Raw genomic sequence first — 18,328 nt, forward strand, 5'->3', positions numbered from 1 at the left:
TAACCAGAGCATAAAACAGCCACTGCCTAACACTAGTCAAGAGTCACGATCCGTGAAAACTTCTTGCCCAAACTGTGTGCTCTGGCAATCCTAAACTATTAATCAAGGAATATTATTCAAGCTGTATTTGCATTCTAATCCTGTTTTTCATATTAGACATATACTGATGAAATAAGCCGGATTTGTGTGCATCTCTTCTGAGTGCTGTTTCAGCATCTGTTGAAGAACCACCTAATGGTCTAGAATTCTTGTTTAGATAAAAAGTATTCAAAAAGATTGAAATCCTTAGTCATCATGAACATTTTTGTGACCTTTAAACTAGTTCATGAGGTTCATGCTAGGTGTGATGTTATGTTCTCTTGGCAGGTATATAAGGAATGCCATAATTACCTCCATGTAAGTGTGTCACTGGTTTTGTTGCTCCATACCACAAGCTCTGAGAGAGAAAAAAAACATTTACTGTTTACTGATAGTCCTCTGTCATGTCTGAGGCAGAGGGATGATTTGACACTTGGTAAAAAGTGTTGATGTCTTCCCCAGTCTCCCATTTTAGAGTTTCAGAATTAATCTAAGACTTCAGTTTTAATTTTAGCCTTTCCTTGCTTGTTAATGAATAGAAATGAAAATAAGTTCTATGTAATTGCCAAACAGATGAATCACTTTTTAATGACTACAGAAAAATCACAGGGAGATAAGCTTCTGGTGTTGAAATGTAGCTTTCATGAATTACCCTCTTCTCCTCCCACCTGTAGTGTAATACTACTTGAAAGCTCTGTTTACATCAAGACAAATGTGATTAAGGTAATTCTAGGAGCAGAATGCACACAGGTCTGGAATAAATGAGAAAGGTTGGATGAAGTGTTAGGCTTATACATTCAGCAGTAAAAGTTCTGGTCAGATCTCTCAGTGGCTAATTTTTTTTTTGTTTGTTTTTCTTTTTGAAAGTAATGAGAATTTTATTTCTGCCTAATTGAAATTCTTGAGTTAGGAGGCAAACTGAAACTGAAAAACTTGGCAATAAAATAAAGCTTCAGTTTCCAAATGCTACTTAATATTTTTTGCTATAAAACTCTAAATGTGACATGAGATCATCATCTGTGTACCTTGTCTATTACGGTATTGAGTGAAATTGGAGTCCTGTTTTCTGTGCAATGGCATATGCCTGTATTAGTACACTTGCACCATCTTGAACCTCAGCCTTGTAGCGAGAGATTTATTTAGTCACACTGTTTCTTTTGTTCTGCAGTTTTGTTATATTTAAATTCTCTTTAGTTGGCTCATGGAGCTGCTTCTTGTTCACTGTGGTAGATTTCTGCATAGTGTTTACTTGGTAGAAGCTTCTGTTGTGCCATTCATAGGCAGGGGAAGTGTTGTCCATTTTCTGAGAAGTGAATTGGAGGGAAAAGGATTGTCTTTGCTCCTATTGACTGCATATGCCCTGTTTTTTAAGTGAAAAAGAACCAAAAGTGGCTTTTAAATAGTGATTGCTCATTCCTCCAGTTTTAGTTTCTGTTTCAATTTGATCAGGCCTCAGAAATTAAATACTCTGTATCTGAGCTGCTCTTCAGCTAGTGTATTGGTAGCAAATCTGACATGAATGTGGACAAAGTAAGTTTTTCTTTGCAGATATGTGGCCTTGACTTTGATGGAATTCAATTTCATGAAAGTGATGGGAGAAAATGTAAGACAAATTTGGAGTTACGTGCTGCAACAAATATGCTTCTGTATGTCTGGAACTGACTTCCAAGTCCCTGCTTCAGAGTAGAAACCAGATCCCTATGTTAGGCTCTTGTTTTTTATAGGGCTCAGGGAGAATTGTCCATTTCTAAACAGCACATAGGTGAAACCTAAAGCTTCCCCCCTTTCTTCTTGTAGGTATTTTGCATCAAGACCGTAAAGGTACATCTCTATCCATTTTGCTCCCCTATCTAGAAACTAATTCCTGAAAGCAAGTATTTACTAATTTTCAAATAATAGAACTGGGCAGAAGTTTCTGGTTTAAGACTGAAGGAGGAGAGGATGTTGACATCCTGGAATTTAGATCAGTACCACAAAAAACAGGAGACCAGTCAACCTCTCTTCTTTTCATGAGATCTCAATGAGCAAGAAATCATAAGCAAAGGAGAATCAGTGTATGCCTGCCTTAATTGATATAAAAGCTATAATATAATCCTGAAATATTTCATATATATTAACTTACTTCCCTTCACTAACTGCTATATATTTATTGCTTATATTGTGAAAATGTTTGTTATTTGTATGGAGAGAGATAACTTGTACTCATTTGGGAGAAAATGTTACAACTTAAATAATAATATTTGTATCTTTGTTCTGTAAAATAGAAAGGGGCAAACCAAAGGAACGTAATGCTTTTATTTTGGAGGACCATGCTCATAATACTTGTTTTGCAAATATACAAACTGATCTCTAGTTTTTTGTTTTTCAGGATCAACAGATTGCATATGCTATTCAACTGTTGGCATTTCTGATCCAGTAACATCAGCTCTTCATATTATTGTCGGTGGGTGGTCACAGTTTGCTGTTTTGTTATGAAAATGATGAAAATAGCCCAAAATACTAATTTCATTTAGTTCTTTCTATATGTGTGTGAAATGTAGTTTGAACATAATGGCTGAGTTGAAATATGAAGTTTTTGTCTACAATTTAAGTCCCCAATGTGGAATACAGGAGGTTAAAAATTAATTGCTTTCTTTATAGTAACTCACTGTTTTCAAGGGATTATAACATTGTGAAACTTTGGTGCTAAAGTTTTCCTGCATTATGGCATTCTTTTGAAAATAGTAAAATGCATTAAGCAGTATCATTTGTTGGACTGTATCTCTCTAGATATGTATATCTGTCTTAGTAGTATTTTGTCCTGGTTGTCCAATTGTCCTGTGCAATTCAGTGTTCCCATGCCAAGTTAGAAGTATGGCTTCTGCTTGACTGGAATTAGCTGATAATTCCTATTTTTTTGCCGTCTGTAAGTCATATATTTCAGGAGCAACTAGGGAAGAAAACTGATCTTCAAATAATGCTCTTAGAGTGTGTTGTTATAAGCAGGAATGCTGACATTGCCACTCTCAAAGTCCCCTGGTAATGGAATCCCTCAACTGCACAGGGGCTAAAAGAGACAGCTTGGCATATTCAGTGCATTGTGATTTGTGATGTCCATCCTGTCTGCCATATACTGAAGAAACATGGTGACCTAGTTCTGAATTTGAAAAATTATGCAAGGTGGTATTCAGTTTTAACGATGATCTGTGAGCATAAAGGAGAGAATTTCCAAATGGCAGTTAGTTCATTATCACTTGTTAGTGTGTGTTTCACAGTTGTAGTTTTAGGTTCTGGTGTTGCCAAGGTTTACACTTGTGCTTCTCTAACTAACATATGGCTAACTCTGCCCAGCATCTGTAGAGTTTAGGCCATTGGATTAGGATTGGAGAGAGAGTGCCTTTAGTATCATACTATCATAGTATTTTAGTTATTAAGTCACAGAATCACAGAATGGGTCAGGTTGAAAGGGACCACAGCAGATCATCTGATCACAGTGGATCATCTGGTCCAACCTCCCTGCAAAAGAAAAAAACCAAAATATCAAACAAGCAAAGCAACAACACCCCCTCCACTGCCCTCTACCCGCCCCCCCCCAGCACCCACCACTCCAAGGCTTACACTATGAGGACATCAGAGAAGTGGTGTACTCTTTGTTTGTAGGGATTTTCAGGATTGGATAATCCCTGAGTGACCAGATCTGACCTTGTAGCTGAACCTACTTTGAGTGGGAGGTTTGATGAGAAACCTCCTAAGGCCCCTTCTAGCTTGAATTATCCTCTGATAGTATGACATACAGGTTTAAGTAGTATCCAGTAGATGTACAGAAGATACTGCATCGATCTGCTCAGGGAAAGGGTTGTCAAGCACTGATATAGAGTGCCCATGGAAGTGGCTGAGTCGTCATCCCTGGAGGTCTTCAGAAGATGTGTAAGATATACCACTTAGAGACATGGTTTAGTGGTGGACTTGGCGGTGCTGGGTTAACTAAGTTGTACTTGATGATCTTAAAGGTCTTTTCCAATCTAAATAGTTCTATCGCTCTATCCCCTCCTACTTCTACAGGATAAATGAGTGTAAATTCTTCATTATATATTTTTAGCATACTAAGCCCTTTCTTCTCACTTAGTACTTAATACTTTTTAAAGTATGCGATTAAATTAGTATTAATTTAAAAATTGTTTTTCCTTTTCTTCACTAATAAGAAATACATGCATATGTGACACATATATTATGACAAATGCAACATATATTTTTATTTTTAAAGATTTTGCAATGCTAAATTTACTATCACGTTTGCAGTTGCAAATAAAATGTCAATAGAACCTTGCACTTATAATCTTCATAGGTGACTGTCAACCTCTGGATGTCTCTTCTGTACATCACAACAACATGTTTTTGAAATACTCTGTATCCTTGCTGGGTTATGGTTTTTATGGAGATATATTAAAAGATAGTGAAAAGAAGCGGTGGATGGGTCCGATGAGATACGACTACTCAGGTAACTTGTGTAATTGTTATTTTGTCAGCATGTAAACATATTGGAGCAGTTAATTTATTCTCTCCAAGCTTCTCTGAAGCTGTTAAACATCAGAAACAGGCTGAACCTGATTTTAAACTCCTTTTAGTACCAAGTATATTGGATCACATCATATAAAGCTCTGTAACTTTGGGGTTAACATTGACAGTGGGCTCATTAAAGTTGTGTTGAATATGTGCCACCTAGTGATAACTGCCTAAAAAGAAGTTAGCTACTTCTCTGTCCTAATCATTTGGACTTTCATTTTAGTCACTTAGAGGGAAATAGACACTCCTCTGTCTTAGACGTTCAGCTGATGGAATGAATTTTTAATTTTGCCCTTCATCTAGCACTGATTATAGAGAGATGAGTGATTTAGCCTTGTTAGCTAATATTTGGTTAAATCCTGTGCTAGTGGAAATTATTTTTTGCCTTCTTTGATTAATCTTGTGTTATTGAAAGAAGATGCATGAGGAGAATTTTAGTGTAGGCCAGTTTTAAGATTCAGCAGTGGCTACATTTTTTTAGTTGGCTTTTAAAGATGTCAAATGAAGTAATGGCACTTTTGGCAAATGTTAAAAAGTTGGGGTGGTGGTGTGGTATTTCCTTGTTTTTTACAGTCTAAAACAACATACGACAAAGAGCTCTGAATTTGAGGAGGGCAACTATTGTTTTGCAGTCCTTAGAAAAGGAAAGAAAGGAGCAATCAAGGAATGTATGCAGAGATGTTTGCAATGTGGATTTATATTACACTTCATAATACCTTTTTTGTTTTAGGCTTCAAGACTTTTCTTTCTCATCATTATTATGAAGGAACAATTGCTTATCAACCAGCAAAACATACACTGGGATCTCCACGAGATAAAGATAGTTGCAGAACAGGGTAGGCTAATGTTTAGCTCTGGATATTTGGCGTGAACTATTTTAAAAGGTCTGTCCATAAACAGAGGTCACTGAAGTGTTGTTTTTAATATCAAAATGCTTGCTCTGAAAGAGACAAACTTATAAAAGAAGTATTGACTCATTAAAAAGAACACACTTTATCAGGTCATTAAACAAAAGTATAATAAAATTTTGTTAGCTGGTTCTCCTCCTCCCTCAAATTTAAGTGAATCAAAGTATAACAGCACGGGACCCAGTTACAAGATGCTGAGGGTACTATGCTGTGTTAAGAAATTAAGTCTGAATGCCCCATAGCTTCTACAAATGGAAATAATAATTCAAAAATTCTCAGGTGTTCATATTGTAATTGGATCTGGGAATTTTAGTAATTGTTTTAGTACCATGATAATATCTGGCATGGCTTGTCCTGAGGACAAGTCCTCTCAGGAATCAGCCTATTTATACAACTACTATGATACTGTATATTCTGTGTGATATTCTTCACTTATTTCTTCAGTCAGGGGGCCTACCTTAATCTTTCAGTGTTCCATCATTTCTCTTTGCTTTCACCTGCTTGAAGTTATGCACTAGTATTTCTTCTTCTTTATATATGTCAATTTAGCTATCAGAGATAAAGTAGTTGTCACAGCAGCCAACAGCACAGCAGGATACAGGGGAGCCAGAAACTTTGTCCAGAAATGACATGGAACCTGATGAGACTGCTGTGCTAGTGCTGTGACATGCTACAGATCACAGTCTCTAGTATTAGCTGGAGCAACTATCCTGATCCATCAAATGGAGGGGAAGCTCCAGATGGAGAAAGCTGTCATCCAGATGTCAGTAAGGGAATAAAGAGTGCCTGGTGCCCTGCAGGGGATTTTATACATGGTAGAGTTTAAAATCCTAAGAGAAGTAAGCAAGACAAAAACTAGAACTGCAACCCCGAACTTTAGGAGAGCAGATTTTGGTTTGTTTGAGAATCTTGGTAAGATTTTATGGGAGACTGCCCTAGAGGACAAAGAGGCACACAAGAGTGAGTTGGTACCTCCTCAAAGCACAAGAATAATCCATTCTGATATGCAGAAACTTGAATAGGAAAGCAATGTGATGAGCAACAAGCTGAGTAGTAAAGAGAGGGTGAAAGTGGAATGGGTTACTTTGGAAGAACACAAAAGACATTGCTTAAACATGCAGAAATGAAATTGAGAAAGCCAAAGCTCAGGTGGAGTTGAAATCAGGGAGGGATGTGAAGGGATTATTTAAGTATATCAAGTATACCAATTATAACAGAAGGGTAAAGGAATTATGGACCTGCTACTTAGTGGTATGAGGAACACAGTGATAAGATATATGGAAAAGGCTGCAAAATTACTCCTTTACCCCACTTTTCACTGATGTAGTCTGCTCCCAGGCCATACAGGTCCATGGATGAAGGGGAGACAGTGGATACATACCTTGACTTCAGCAAGGCTTTAGCAAGACCTTTGATCCTGTTTCCTGTAGTATTCTTAAAACAAAATTGATGAGGTGTGGACTAGGTAAGTGAGTAGGGTGATAAACTGGCTAGACTACTAGAAAAGCTGTGAATACCAAGTCCTGCTGACAGGCAGTTATTAATGGTGTCCTTTGGGGATCAATACTGGGGCTAATACTGTGCAATGTCTTTATTAATGACTGGGACAGTTTCAGAAAGTGTGCTCTCAGCAGTTTTATGGATGACACCAGATTGGGAGGAGTGGTTTATGCTGAAAGTCAGGGCTGCTGTTCCAAGGGACCTTGGTGGGCTGAAGAAATGGCTGATAGGAACCTCCTGAAATTCAGGAGACACCTGTACCTGGGGTGGAATAGTCCCATGCAGCAGTATTGACTGGGCACTGACTGGCTGGTAGGCAGCTCTGCCTAAAAGAACTTTGGGATCCTGGTGGCCAGCAGCTGTACCTGAGTTAGCAGCATGTCCTCGCAGCAAGGAAAGCCAGCCTTTTAATGAGTTTTCTAAGCAAAAGAGAAGTCAACAAGTGAGGAGTGATTCTTTCCCTGCACTCAGCACTTTTGAGATGGACTTTTTTCTAGTATGTCACTGTCTTTCACTGTTACAGCAGTTAAATATTGGAACAATGTGCCCAGAGGTCTGTGGACTTTATCCTTGTAGATCGTCAAAACTTGACTAAGACACTGACCACCTTGATCTTATAAGACCAACTTTTAGCAGAGGTTTGGATCACATCAGAGGTCCCTTCCAACCTATGCAGTCTTATGGCTCTCTGCTGCTGTTATCTCTGACATCCAGTAATCTTCAGCACTGTCCTTAAGTACCTGCACTGCCTGCAGGGTTATGGTGATTCATGCCACATCAGGGTTGTCAGTGCTGTACTTCATCTTGTGATGGGGGGATGGGTAAAACAAAAAAGGTGAAATGAATAATAGTGGGTTTTTTCAGGAACTGAATGGTATTTTTGTTCACAGATGTTACATTTGCAAGAAAAGTGAACAACAGCTGGCAGAACAGCACAAGGATTGTGGATTAAAACATGAAGGTAATTTGTCATAAAAAGTAAAATGCTGTAGTATTATACAAATTATTTTTTTTTTCAGAATATATCAGTTCAAGTGTGTGTGTATTTTGTTTTTTAAACATTTTGAATTACTAGAAAATCCATTGTTTCTTTAAGGAAAAGGCATGTAGGTAAGTGTCATCGTCCTCTGGTACTCAGCACTGGTGAGGCCACACCTCAAGTCCTATGTTCAGTTTTGGGGCCCTCACTACAAGAGGTGCTGGAATGTGTCTGGAGAAGGGAACAGAGCTGGTGAAGAGTCTGAAGCACAAGTCTGATGAGGAGCAGCTGAGGGAACTGGGGTTGTTTAGCCTGGAGAAAAGGAAATGGCCTCAAGTTGCACCAGGGGAGGTTTAGATTGGATATTATGAAAAGTTTCTTCACAGAAAGAGTTGTCAAGCATTGGAAAAGGCAGCCCAGGGAAGTGGTGGAATCACCATCCCTGGAAGCGTTCAGAAGTAACATGGGTGTGGATTAGGGTTGAACACAGTGGTGCTGAGTTGACAGTTGGGCTTGATGATCTTAGAGGTCTTTTCCAACCTAAATGACTCTATGATGCTATGATTCTATGTGAAAAACATGTGAGGTGTCTCCTCCACCCAAACATCAGAAAATTCTGATAAAATTACAGTAATTACTTGTCTATTTCAATGTGTTTCTTTTCTTTAGCAAAAGTAGGACTCTCTTCTTTTTGTGAGAAGGACTGAACTGATAAACTGTGAGGTGGTATAGAGGGATAAGGAGAAGGTTCATTAAGATAACTTTTAGAATAAATCAGGATTTAAAATTTGTGCTTGTTAAAGTCACCCTGTGTAAAGCTATTTATTTAATATAACTGAGGTAGTGAACTTGGACAACTAATAACTGATCTAGTGGACTTACATATTTCTGTACAACATCCCACCGATACTCAGTGTAAATGATAAATGAGATTTCTCTCTTCTTTGTCTAGTTATGCTATCCTTGTTCCTTTTTTGCCCCCATTCCAACCCCTGTGCACACCTCTGTGAATCTTTTTTTTTAATGGGCATAATTTTTCTTTCCTTTTGTTAAAACAGCTGTTAATATATTGAATTCTGTGCAGTCATCCTCCTAGTTGTATATCTTTATGTCTGGCTGCTGCATCCTAATGGGAAGAACTGATATTGATACACTTGTGACCTTGCTAGAGAAAGATATATAGATTCAGTTGGTTGAGTTTTGCTTCCAACCTTAGCTTATCATCTTGGATAAACCTCTCTTAAATAGTAGGCAGGCTTCCTGTGGATGCTTGTTTTTGCTTTTACTCTCTTTTTTTTTCTTCTTTCAGAGCCCAGTGACACAAAAATTTGGTCCTTGGGCCTTAGGACCTAGACTGTCTCATAATTATTGTTATTTTGCACTGTATTTGTGCCAGGTTCTAGACATCTAGACATCTTTTTTGGTTCTAGACTCAAAAAAGCATATCATTATATTGTGGAGATTGATTGGTAGCATAAAGACTTCTGTGCCAACTTGAATTCTTGTTACATGTGTCTATATATAGTGCTTTCATCCCAATTACTGCTATCAGATTTTTGATGCAGTCAAGAGATGGCCAAATTGATATATTTCTTGAGTTGTTTTAATCTATGCCCAGATTCAGCTAAAGAAATTGCTTTACATAGTATAAGTAATTGGTATGAATAATAATATAAATATGATAGTAATTTTTTTGGTAGGAAAAAAAAAATTTTCTTCTTGAGAAATAACTGTAGTTAAAAAATGCCAACCATTTTTCTTTTGTTTCTGGGGGGTTTGATTTTTTTTTATGTTTGGGTGGGTTGTTTTGCTTGTTTGGTTGATTGTTTTTTAAATTCGCAATTTTGTTACCTTTCATCCAGCAAAGGAGCTACTAGAAAACTACAAGTTAGTAGCCTATCAAGACTGCTTTAGCCAACATTGCACATGATATTAAGCAGCTGATTATGTAGGATATTGTTTACTTAGATTCATATTACTGCTGGTAGCTGGCTTTCTTTGCAGTCCAGTCTCCATGCAGTAGTGGTAAGCAAACAATACAATCAGCTACTCTTGATTTGCAATAAAAAGGATTTTAAATGTCCACCTCAGATAAGCTTTTTACTCAGGAGGGTATATTAGCTGATTCTTTCATTGTGCTTACTTGGTTTGTGTATGATTCAGTTAAGTTCAGATGGCTGTCACTGAACATATTTCCTTGTATTGTGCAGAAGTGTGTGTGCATGTGCTAAGTAAATGTTGGATGTTAGTACTTTATGCTGATTTCAGCAACTTGGAGCATATGTACACAATAGGCAGTTGAAATGAGTGCCATTTATGCACTCCCTGCTTATGATTGCACTATTGTAGGAAAGATAGTTTGAGCAAGTAATTTGTGCTGTTACAGCGATGCACCCCACAGAAATGAAAACAGTTGGTCACTGAAAATATGACAAATACCCTGATTTTGTTCTTACTTGAACAGTGTAGGGTTTTTTTGAGTAACATGCTGAAATTTATACTGAACGGTATTTTTCCAGCAGGTGAAAGCCATCTATTACAGTAACATATATAAGCATTCTACTCTAAGTAGACCTTAAGGGAGACTTATTTATTACAGTGAGCGTACTTCAAAACTTAATATGTATCTAGACACACTTACAACTAAATTACTAGTGCTTCTCAGATAAACAACAAACGGATTTATCAGTAAAGTGTGTTGTTTTCGTTTTGTTGTTTGTGTATCAGAAAATGCCTGTTGTTCCCAGTTCCAGTAGTTTCTTATGTTCTGTTCACTTACCTTCATCTCACAGCAGGGTCTTGTCATTTACCTGCAGCCTGAAGAAAATAATTCTGTAGTCTAACATTTAAGTCTTTCTCATCTCTCTTAAGATACATGTTTTGAATCTGATTGATATTATTTGTTTTGGTAATGTCCTGTTTGAAAGCAACATAAAAAGATCAGTAGTAAAGCAAGCAGTACTAAAAACCACTGTGGTAAATGATGTTTAAAATGTTGAATTTAAAAGCTGCCTTTTTTTTTTTTTTGCTATTTCTGATTTGTTTCTCAGGAGATAGAGAGGATAGTCTAGATGGAAAAAAGAATAAAATTTTCTGTTTTCAAGCTGACAAGTCTATTGTCACATTATAATCTTACTCTCTTTTTCCTGGAATTCTGTTTTTCTTGGTTCTGTTACTAAAGAGTTGGTAATAAGAAGTTTCGATGAATAAAAATTCCAGGAAGCAAGAGAAGTTCAAAGAGTGAAGACCAACTATGGAATACTTTGCAAACAATTTTTTTCTTCTTTTTTTTTTTTTCTGATGTATAAAGCTTGGAATAGTCAATTCAAAATGAATGCATAGTAGACTTCAGGTTCAAAATAACCTAGACAATTGTAATAATATCCTCTAAAATAAATGTGAAGTTCCTAAAACTGAGTCAGTAAAGAATACCAGAATTTCAGGACATGGAATATATAGCATAAACATAATCTATAGTCCCATCAAAAAAGTGCCTTGAAAATCACTGTAAGTTCCCCAAATGTGAGGAACTGAATAATGTTAGATTTCCAAGTCCGTACCAGTTCATATGCCTCAAAACCTCTACCTTGTTTAGGAAGGGAGAAAGCAACTTTCTCTGTTAGTATGTGAAAAATATATTTCTTTTTCAAATGTAGTTTATTTTAGATATTCATTGACAGTATGTGAATATGCCTAGTAAAAACTTTAAGTTGCCAATAATGATCGCTTTTTAGTGTTCTTGTGAACAGATCAACTGACAACCTGTATCCATGTCTTTATTGATGTGTTTCAGAAGGTGAAGAAGAGTGGAAGGTTATTAAAGGGAAATTTCTAGCCATCAATGCAGTAAATATGAGCTGTGCCTGTCCACGAAGTCCAAAAGGTCTTTCACCAGCAGCTCATTTGGCAGACGGTTCAGCAGATCTCATTCTAGTTCGTAAATGCTCCAGATTTGATTTTCTACGGTATCTTGTCAGACATACAAACCAAGATGATCAGGTGTGTATTCCCTTTGTCAGTGAATTCTACAGAGTCCATCTAGGTTGTAAATATTGATATTCTTATATGACAAAAGTATCATCTACTAAGCAGGTTTGTTGGTTTGGTTTTTAAAGTTTATACTTTTTGGGTGACATAATCTTAGCATGTGTGTCATAAAAAAAAGGCAGTCCAAAACATTTTACCCAAGTCACTGGTTCCAAGCGTGGAGTTTGGCATCTTCACAGTTTGTCTATGGTTAAAAGCTGAGGGAAGGTCCCTCCAACTCTGCTTTTTCTGATTGTCACTATGGCCATTCCCTTTCCAATGCTTTAGGTTTCTCTCTGAGTTATGCTGGTTTTGCAGTTTAGATTAAATGCAGGGTTGTACATATGTCCTTATGTCAGGTTAGTGTCCACCATAATAGTATCCTTTTTGGACACTTAAGGAAATATGAAAAGAAAAAGGAAGAAAAAGGTATGTCTGTATGTCAATACAGACTGGTTTATGGGTAAACTGTTTCTTGTTCACTTTTGCTTCCTTGCCATCCCCTTCCCATAGGCACACACAGACATACTCCATTGCCTTTTCTAAATGACCTGTCTCTATTCATTACAGCTTACTAAATATTTAAGTCCATATCAGTTAAGTTGCTTTCAGGGCAGGTGGAAGAACCCTCTAATTTGATTGTCCCTTTAATTTATGAGTCTTGTTTTAAGGCGTTTGTACAATATTGTAGTGTAAATCTGCAGCCTCTGTTATAAATCTTTTAATTGACCTGCTTTTTCTAGCTGAATTAACTAGTTAAAATTATTTTTATTTTTTTGGAATTTAATAATATTGCTCTCTATTCTTATTTTCATGTACCCCCAGCTCTGTGATTTGATCACACTGCCATGGAATTCTCACCTTCTGGGCATTGTTCCAAGTGCAAAGACAGAAGACTTTCATAAAAGCCCATGTATATAAGGACTGTAGTTGAACAGGTCCTTAGGATGGTGCAGAGATACAATCTAAACCTTTTTGACTTTGATACCATGTTATAATATTTCTGATAGGTTATTTTAAATATTTTTTATACTCCATTTACTTGTAATCTCAGAACCTGTTACCTGGTTATCTGTAAAGTGGCAGTATTGCAGCTGCTTGAGGAGGACCATCGAGAAGTAGGGTTCCATTTTCGCTTTACTGTCTTTCAATTGTGCAGTTATTCAAAAACAAAAATCACTCTATGCCTCAGGTAACCTTCTCTGGAAAACTGGAGTGGACAGACTTTTCTTGAATACAAAATGCTGCGTGCTGAGTTGCTTTACACATCAAGTGTATTTAACTGTAATTGCCTGACTTGCTTTTTTTATTTTTTTTTTTGTAGTTTGACTTCCCATTTGTAGATGTTTATCGGGTGAAGAGTTTTCAATTTACATCAAAGCTTTCAGAAGACAATGAAAGCAATGTCATGGACATAGGAAAGAAACGTTTTGGTCAGTTCTGCAGAGATCATCCAGCCTGTTGCTGTAATATTGTTAATAGCACCTGGAATTGTGATGGAGAAACTCTGGATAGCTCAGCAATTGAAGTGAGGTAAGCTTTGATTTTTCTTTGTATATAGCAAAACACATTAAGCCTTCTCACTGATTTTAGAAATGCTCATAAAGACATCCATAAAAGGTGCCTGTGCATAGCAAATTTGAGTCTTATGATAATAAACTTAAATTTTTTTGTTACCTTTCCAAAGCATACTGCAACCACATATGTTGTAAATGATCAGTCTGAGTGAGATAGATGACCCTGCCTTTGAAGTCATACTTACTACTTAGGAACTGATATTATGTGCTTGAAGTGCTTGAAGTGAAGGTGGTGTTGGGAGGATTCTTTTTGAATTAGTGGAGTGCCTCATTACTCTGAGCAATAGCTTTTCCTATTAAGCTTAAGTAAGCATCTTTGTCTTACAGAAATACTGAGTATCCTCAGTGTTTTTTGACACACAGCACAGAGTCTTATATCCAGTCTTTGCATATGATGAAAGAATTCTGCAACTGTGCACGTAATTAAATTAGAAGAGAATTTTGTGAAATTTTAAGGGTTTTTTTTGTTTGGATTAGTTTGGGCTGCTTGTTTTTGTTTGTTGTTTTTAGAATAAAGGGAACCAAACCCATAATATTTACATGCACGTGTGTTCCATTAGAACATAATCACTTAGCAGTTCAAAAGTGACTTTTATAAATAATGTATACGGTAAAAGATAAGCTCATCTAAGTTCCCATAGAACTTTTTGTGTGGACAAGAGTAGTAAATGAGGATACATGAAGGGGAGGATTGCATCAAGAATGGAAGTGTGGTTTCTGTAGTCTGGAGTAAGGAACTTTGTCCAACTGCTTGAAATGAATGGATTATTTGAATTAAATAATTAGAATGAAATATATAGTACCCATTTATTTGTTACTAATTGATTTCCATATTTTTCAGGGTTCACTGCCAGTTAATGAAACTATTTGCAAGAGGAATCGAGGAAAACTGTAAAGATGAAGCTGCCTACAGTCAGAATAGTGCTGAACAATTACTATAGACATTGTTCCTCCAGTGGGGAGAAGAAAAAATAAAAACTCAAGGAAATTGAGTAAATATGCATTTTAGTCAAATTGACAAGTATTTTAAACTTCTAGATTTTTTTTTTATGGCTTCAGTATAATTTTAGACGTCTTACTGCATTGTGTCATTTCTTTAAAAACCATTGTAATCATTAAAATATATCTTGGAGCAAGTTAATCTAAGTTATGTTAGAAAAGAGAGGATTAGCCTATATCTATGTATTCATGATGACTGATAAATTCTTTGTGCTTTTCTAGAGAGCTAATTTAGCAATTGTGTTGCAATAATATCTAAGTGTTATAAAACATTGGACTTTCCATTGGCATCATGACAAGATATTTTCAGTGTTTGAGAAGATGTTTTCTGCTGGGAGTGATATATCGTTGCATGTGGCTTAAATGCTGGACAACAGTGTTGTCACTTGTATCCTGTTTTTTTTATTAATATCTTTCATTTTGTAATTCTGACAATACCTTGCAACTTATCAATGCAATTCAAACACACATTCCTGGCTTTAAGTAATAACAATAAGAGTGTGCAAATACTTTGAAAAATAAAAGCACAACTGCATACAGGTCACACCTCATCCTATATATTCTCTTTATGAAGGCTTCCTTGCATCAGGCTTTTTGGGATTATAAAGGGTTTTATGACTGTTTGGATGATACCAAATACCACACAGTGATCTTGCAAGCAACTTGCAGTAATACTTATATAATATCAGGAAGGCACAGGCAAAGGAAAACATAAATAACTTCTCAAACACCAGCAAGTTTTATTTTTTTTAAAATATCTAACATTAACATATGAAAAGCTTCCCACTTCAATACACAATTCTTTGGACATTCTACTCCATATGTTAAAATGTCTTTGCAAAATAAGGTGTTGAAATGTAAAGTCTAGAAATATGATTTGATGATGGAAAGTCTTTGAAATAGTGTTTATTTAACTAAATATGAAACAAAATAATTTGTTTTGTGAAGTCAAGGGAAGAAACTGGCATCTGATAAATAACGAATTCACTGTGCTAATTTGTTTTTATTACAAAAAACATTAGACTGTCATATAGAGCTATGGAGTGATTATTTAAATTGTGTATGGTTTTGTGTATTGTGGCACATACATGTTTTGTGTTTAAGCTTGGGGCTAAATTTTGCTCGTCTTATACAGGCTTATTCCTGTTTGAGGATCAGAGGTTAGCCCCTGTTCTCTTCTTTTTTTTTTAAGTGTTCTTTAAAGTTCTCTTTAAAACTTACTAGATCTGTGGGTTTTTTGCATCTGAACAGCTAATGATTCTGTATTCATATATATTTATTGGTTCTTCTGTCATCCAGTTTGTATTAGTTTCATGTTTCTCATATATTTGGTCTGTGTAAGCCATAGTGATTGGTCATTTTATTACTGAAGCACTTGAAAACTGTTATAAATGGCAGGCTATTTTTTTCTATTGAAGTTATTTACATTCCAGTTTTGTGTAATATCAAAATCGTGTGCTATATCTTTGCTACAAGTATTATTCATACTGCTCTATATGACAAAAAGCATTTGCAAATTATATTTGCCTCAAGTACAATCATACAAAGTTTAGGATCTGTTTTTTGTTATATAGTATTTCAGGGAAATACTTGAATACTTTCCAAAACTACTGCTCTTTACTTTCCATATTAATGCAATGAGTTGAAATGCTGATTCATCCAATGTTTTTCAGACATTTAACACAGGTGTTATGTATACTGTACTTTTAAAGCCATGTTTAATAAATGAAATAGTACTTTTAAACTAAGAACCCCATTGAAAATGAAATCATGCCATTCTACAAATGTAAATATTTTTTAAGGTGTCATTTGTTAAAAAATTTCTACAGTTATTGTGGTTTATCCATGAATATTATGAGAGAACCCAGACTTCAAGTTACAGTAATTCTTGTGCAGGATATGATGGTGCACGCTCAGGTTACCAACAGTGAGGATGTTTATGAGGCATTGCAGCTTTCCCAGGGCACATTCTCATATCTGAGAACAGGAGTCAATACAAACCAGCCCTTTCCATTAGTTTACTAGCAAATCATGAGACCCTTACTTGAAAAATGGAGATTTAATCTTATAGTGAATGTATACTGAAATGCTTTGAATATTTTAATATCTGAAACTGAGTGCTTCATGCTTCCAAAGAACACCATACCGAAGATCCCCTTTCTGAGAAAAAGCCACCAGAAAACAAGGAGAAAATATCATTCTGTAGTATGGTAAAGAAGTGTGAAATAAATAATAAAGGTATTGCGACATAATCAAATTTAAAAGTCTTAGGTAATAGAAAAGCTGCATAGTTGCATTTGAATGATTCTATTTGTAGCATATTAAACTAGCAAAGCACCATATGTGAGTTGTATGACATGTCCAGTTTATTTTTAAGAAAAGAGCTGTGTAAGTAATGTCTGCTTACATTTTAATTCTAGGGTGTTTTTTTTCTCTGAATGTAGTCTCAGTATGGAAATTATGTATAGGAAAACCAACTTTGATTTTTCTTTTTTCCCAATCTTGCTGGCTTCAAGATTAGAAAACGTGTTGTTTTATGATGCTAGGGCATTTCATTGAAAAAATAAAACAGCATTGTACAATAATACAGTGGTTTTCTTCTTTTCACAACTTGATTTGAAAAAGATACTTCACTTTGTTTGACAGAAATCTGGCAGTAGAGTGCTCAGTGTAACCAACGTGGGCAGATCAAACCAGGTGGAGCAATTCATAACCTTCTGTTTGGGTTGACCACACCTTTGTGGCAATTGTGAGTGTGAACAAACACTAAGAGTGAAGGAAAGCGACTAGTAAAGCAGGACTTGGGCTAAAATTAAGCTACTCTACCAAACTAAACTAAAGATGGAAAAGGGGAAAAGGAACTTAGATATAATGCAGGTATTTAGAGTTACTGTTGTAGAAAAATCTAAACTACTGAAAGTGAAAGGAAACTGCTGTTCTAAGAAGCATGAAATATGTATTATACTATAAATAGTATGTGGTAGTTTAGAATTTTGTTGCAATAATTACTACAGAAGTAAAACATGTTCATTGTAGATAAACAATGGGCACAGAAGGCAAACATGTTTTTCAGCACTGTAGAGATTTCTGGTTTTGAAGTGTACTGGTTTTACATGGCAAGGTTTTGGTAGCCAGGGGGGCTGCAAGGGTGGCTTCTGGAAGAAGACAGCAGAAGCTGCCCTCATGTCAGAGTCAGTTCCCCAGCCAGCTCCAAGATGGACCTGCAACTGGCCAAAGCTGAGCTGATGGATGGCATTGCTAGCACATATATGATAGCACATTTAAGAAAGGTAAAAAACACTGCTCAGCAGTTGTGATAGGAGTGAGGGGAAAATAAACATCCTGCAGACACCAAGGTCAGTGAAGAAGGGGGAGGAGGTGCTCCAGGCACCAGAGTAGATTCCCCTGCAGCCTATGGTGAAGACCATGGTGAGGCAGCTGTGCCCCTGCAGCCCATGGAGGTCCATGGGAAGCAGAGATCCACCTGCAGCCCATGGAGGGACCACATACAAGCAGGTGGTTGTGCCCTGAGAGAAGTTGCAGCCCATGGAGAGCCCATGCTGGAGCAAGTTTCCTGGCAGGAACTGCAGCCACAGAGAGGATATTTCTGGTGGGAACTGTGGCCCATGGGGGACCCTTCTCTCCTCAGGAAGGAGGAAAAAGTGGGTGAGATAAAGTGTTATGGACTCACTAGAACCCCCATTTCCGATTTTCCTGCA

General features: G+C 36.5%; 1 protein-coding gene across 2 annotated transcripts in view; it reads left to right on the top strand.

Annotated features, from left to right (window-relative positions):
• The window catches only part of CERK (ceramide kinase), a 40,626-nt gene extending 23,432 nt beyond the window's left edge, over positions 1-17,194 (top strand). For both annotated transcript variants that reach the window (XM_064656250.1, XM_064656249.1), the window contains exons 7-13: positions 2,447-2,521; positions 4,403-4,555; positions 5,351-5,456; positions 7,919-7,989; positions 11,801-12,006; positions 13,358-13,566; positions 14,452-17,194. In XM_064656250.1, the coding sequence (XP_064512320.1) occupies positions 2,447-2,521; positions 4,403-4,555; positions 5,351-5,456; positions 7,919-7,989; positions 11,801-12,006; positions 13,358-13,566; positions 14,452-14,551 (920 nt within the window). In that variant the 3' untranslated portion in view covers positions 14,552-17,194. The remainder of the gene's footprint in view (positions 1-2,446; positions 2,522-4,402; positions 4,556-5,350; positions 5,457-7,918; positions 7,990-11,800; positions 12,007-13,357; positions 13,567-14,451) is intronic.
• The last annotated feature ends 1,134 nt before the right edge of the window (positions 17,195-18,328 follow it).

This window comes from Pseudopipra pipra, chromosome 5, assembly GCF_036250125.1.
Source record: "Pseudopipra pipra isolate bDixPip1 chromosome 5, bDixPip1.hap1, whole genome shotgun sequence".
Classification (NCBI taxonomy): Eukaryota; Metazoa; Chordata; class Aves; order Passeriformes; family Pipridae; genus Pseudopipra; species Pseudopipra pipra.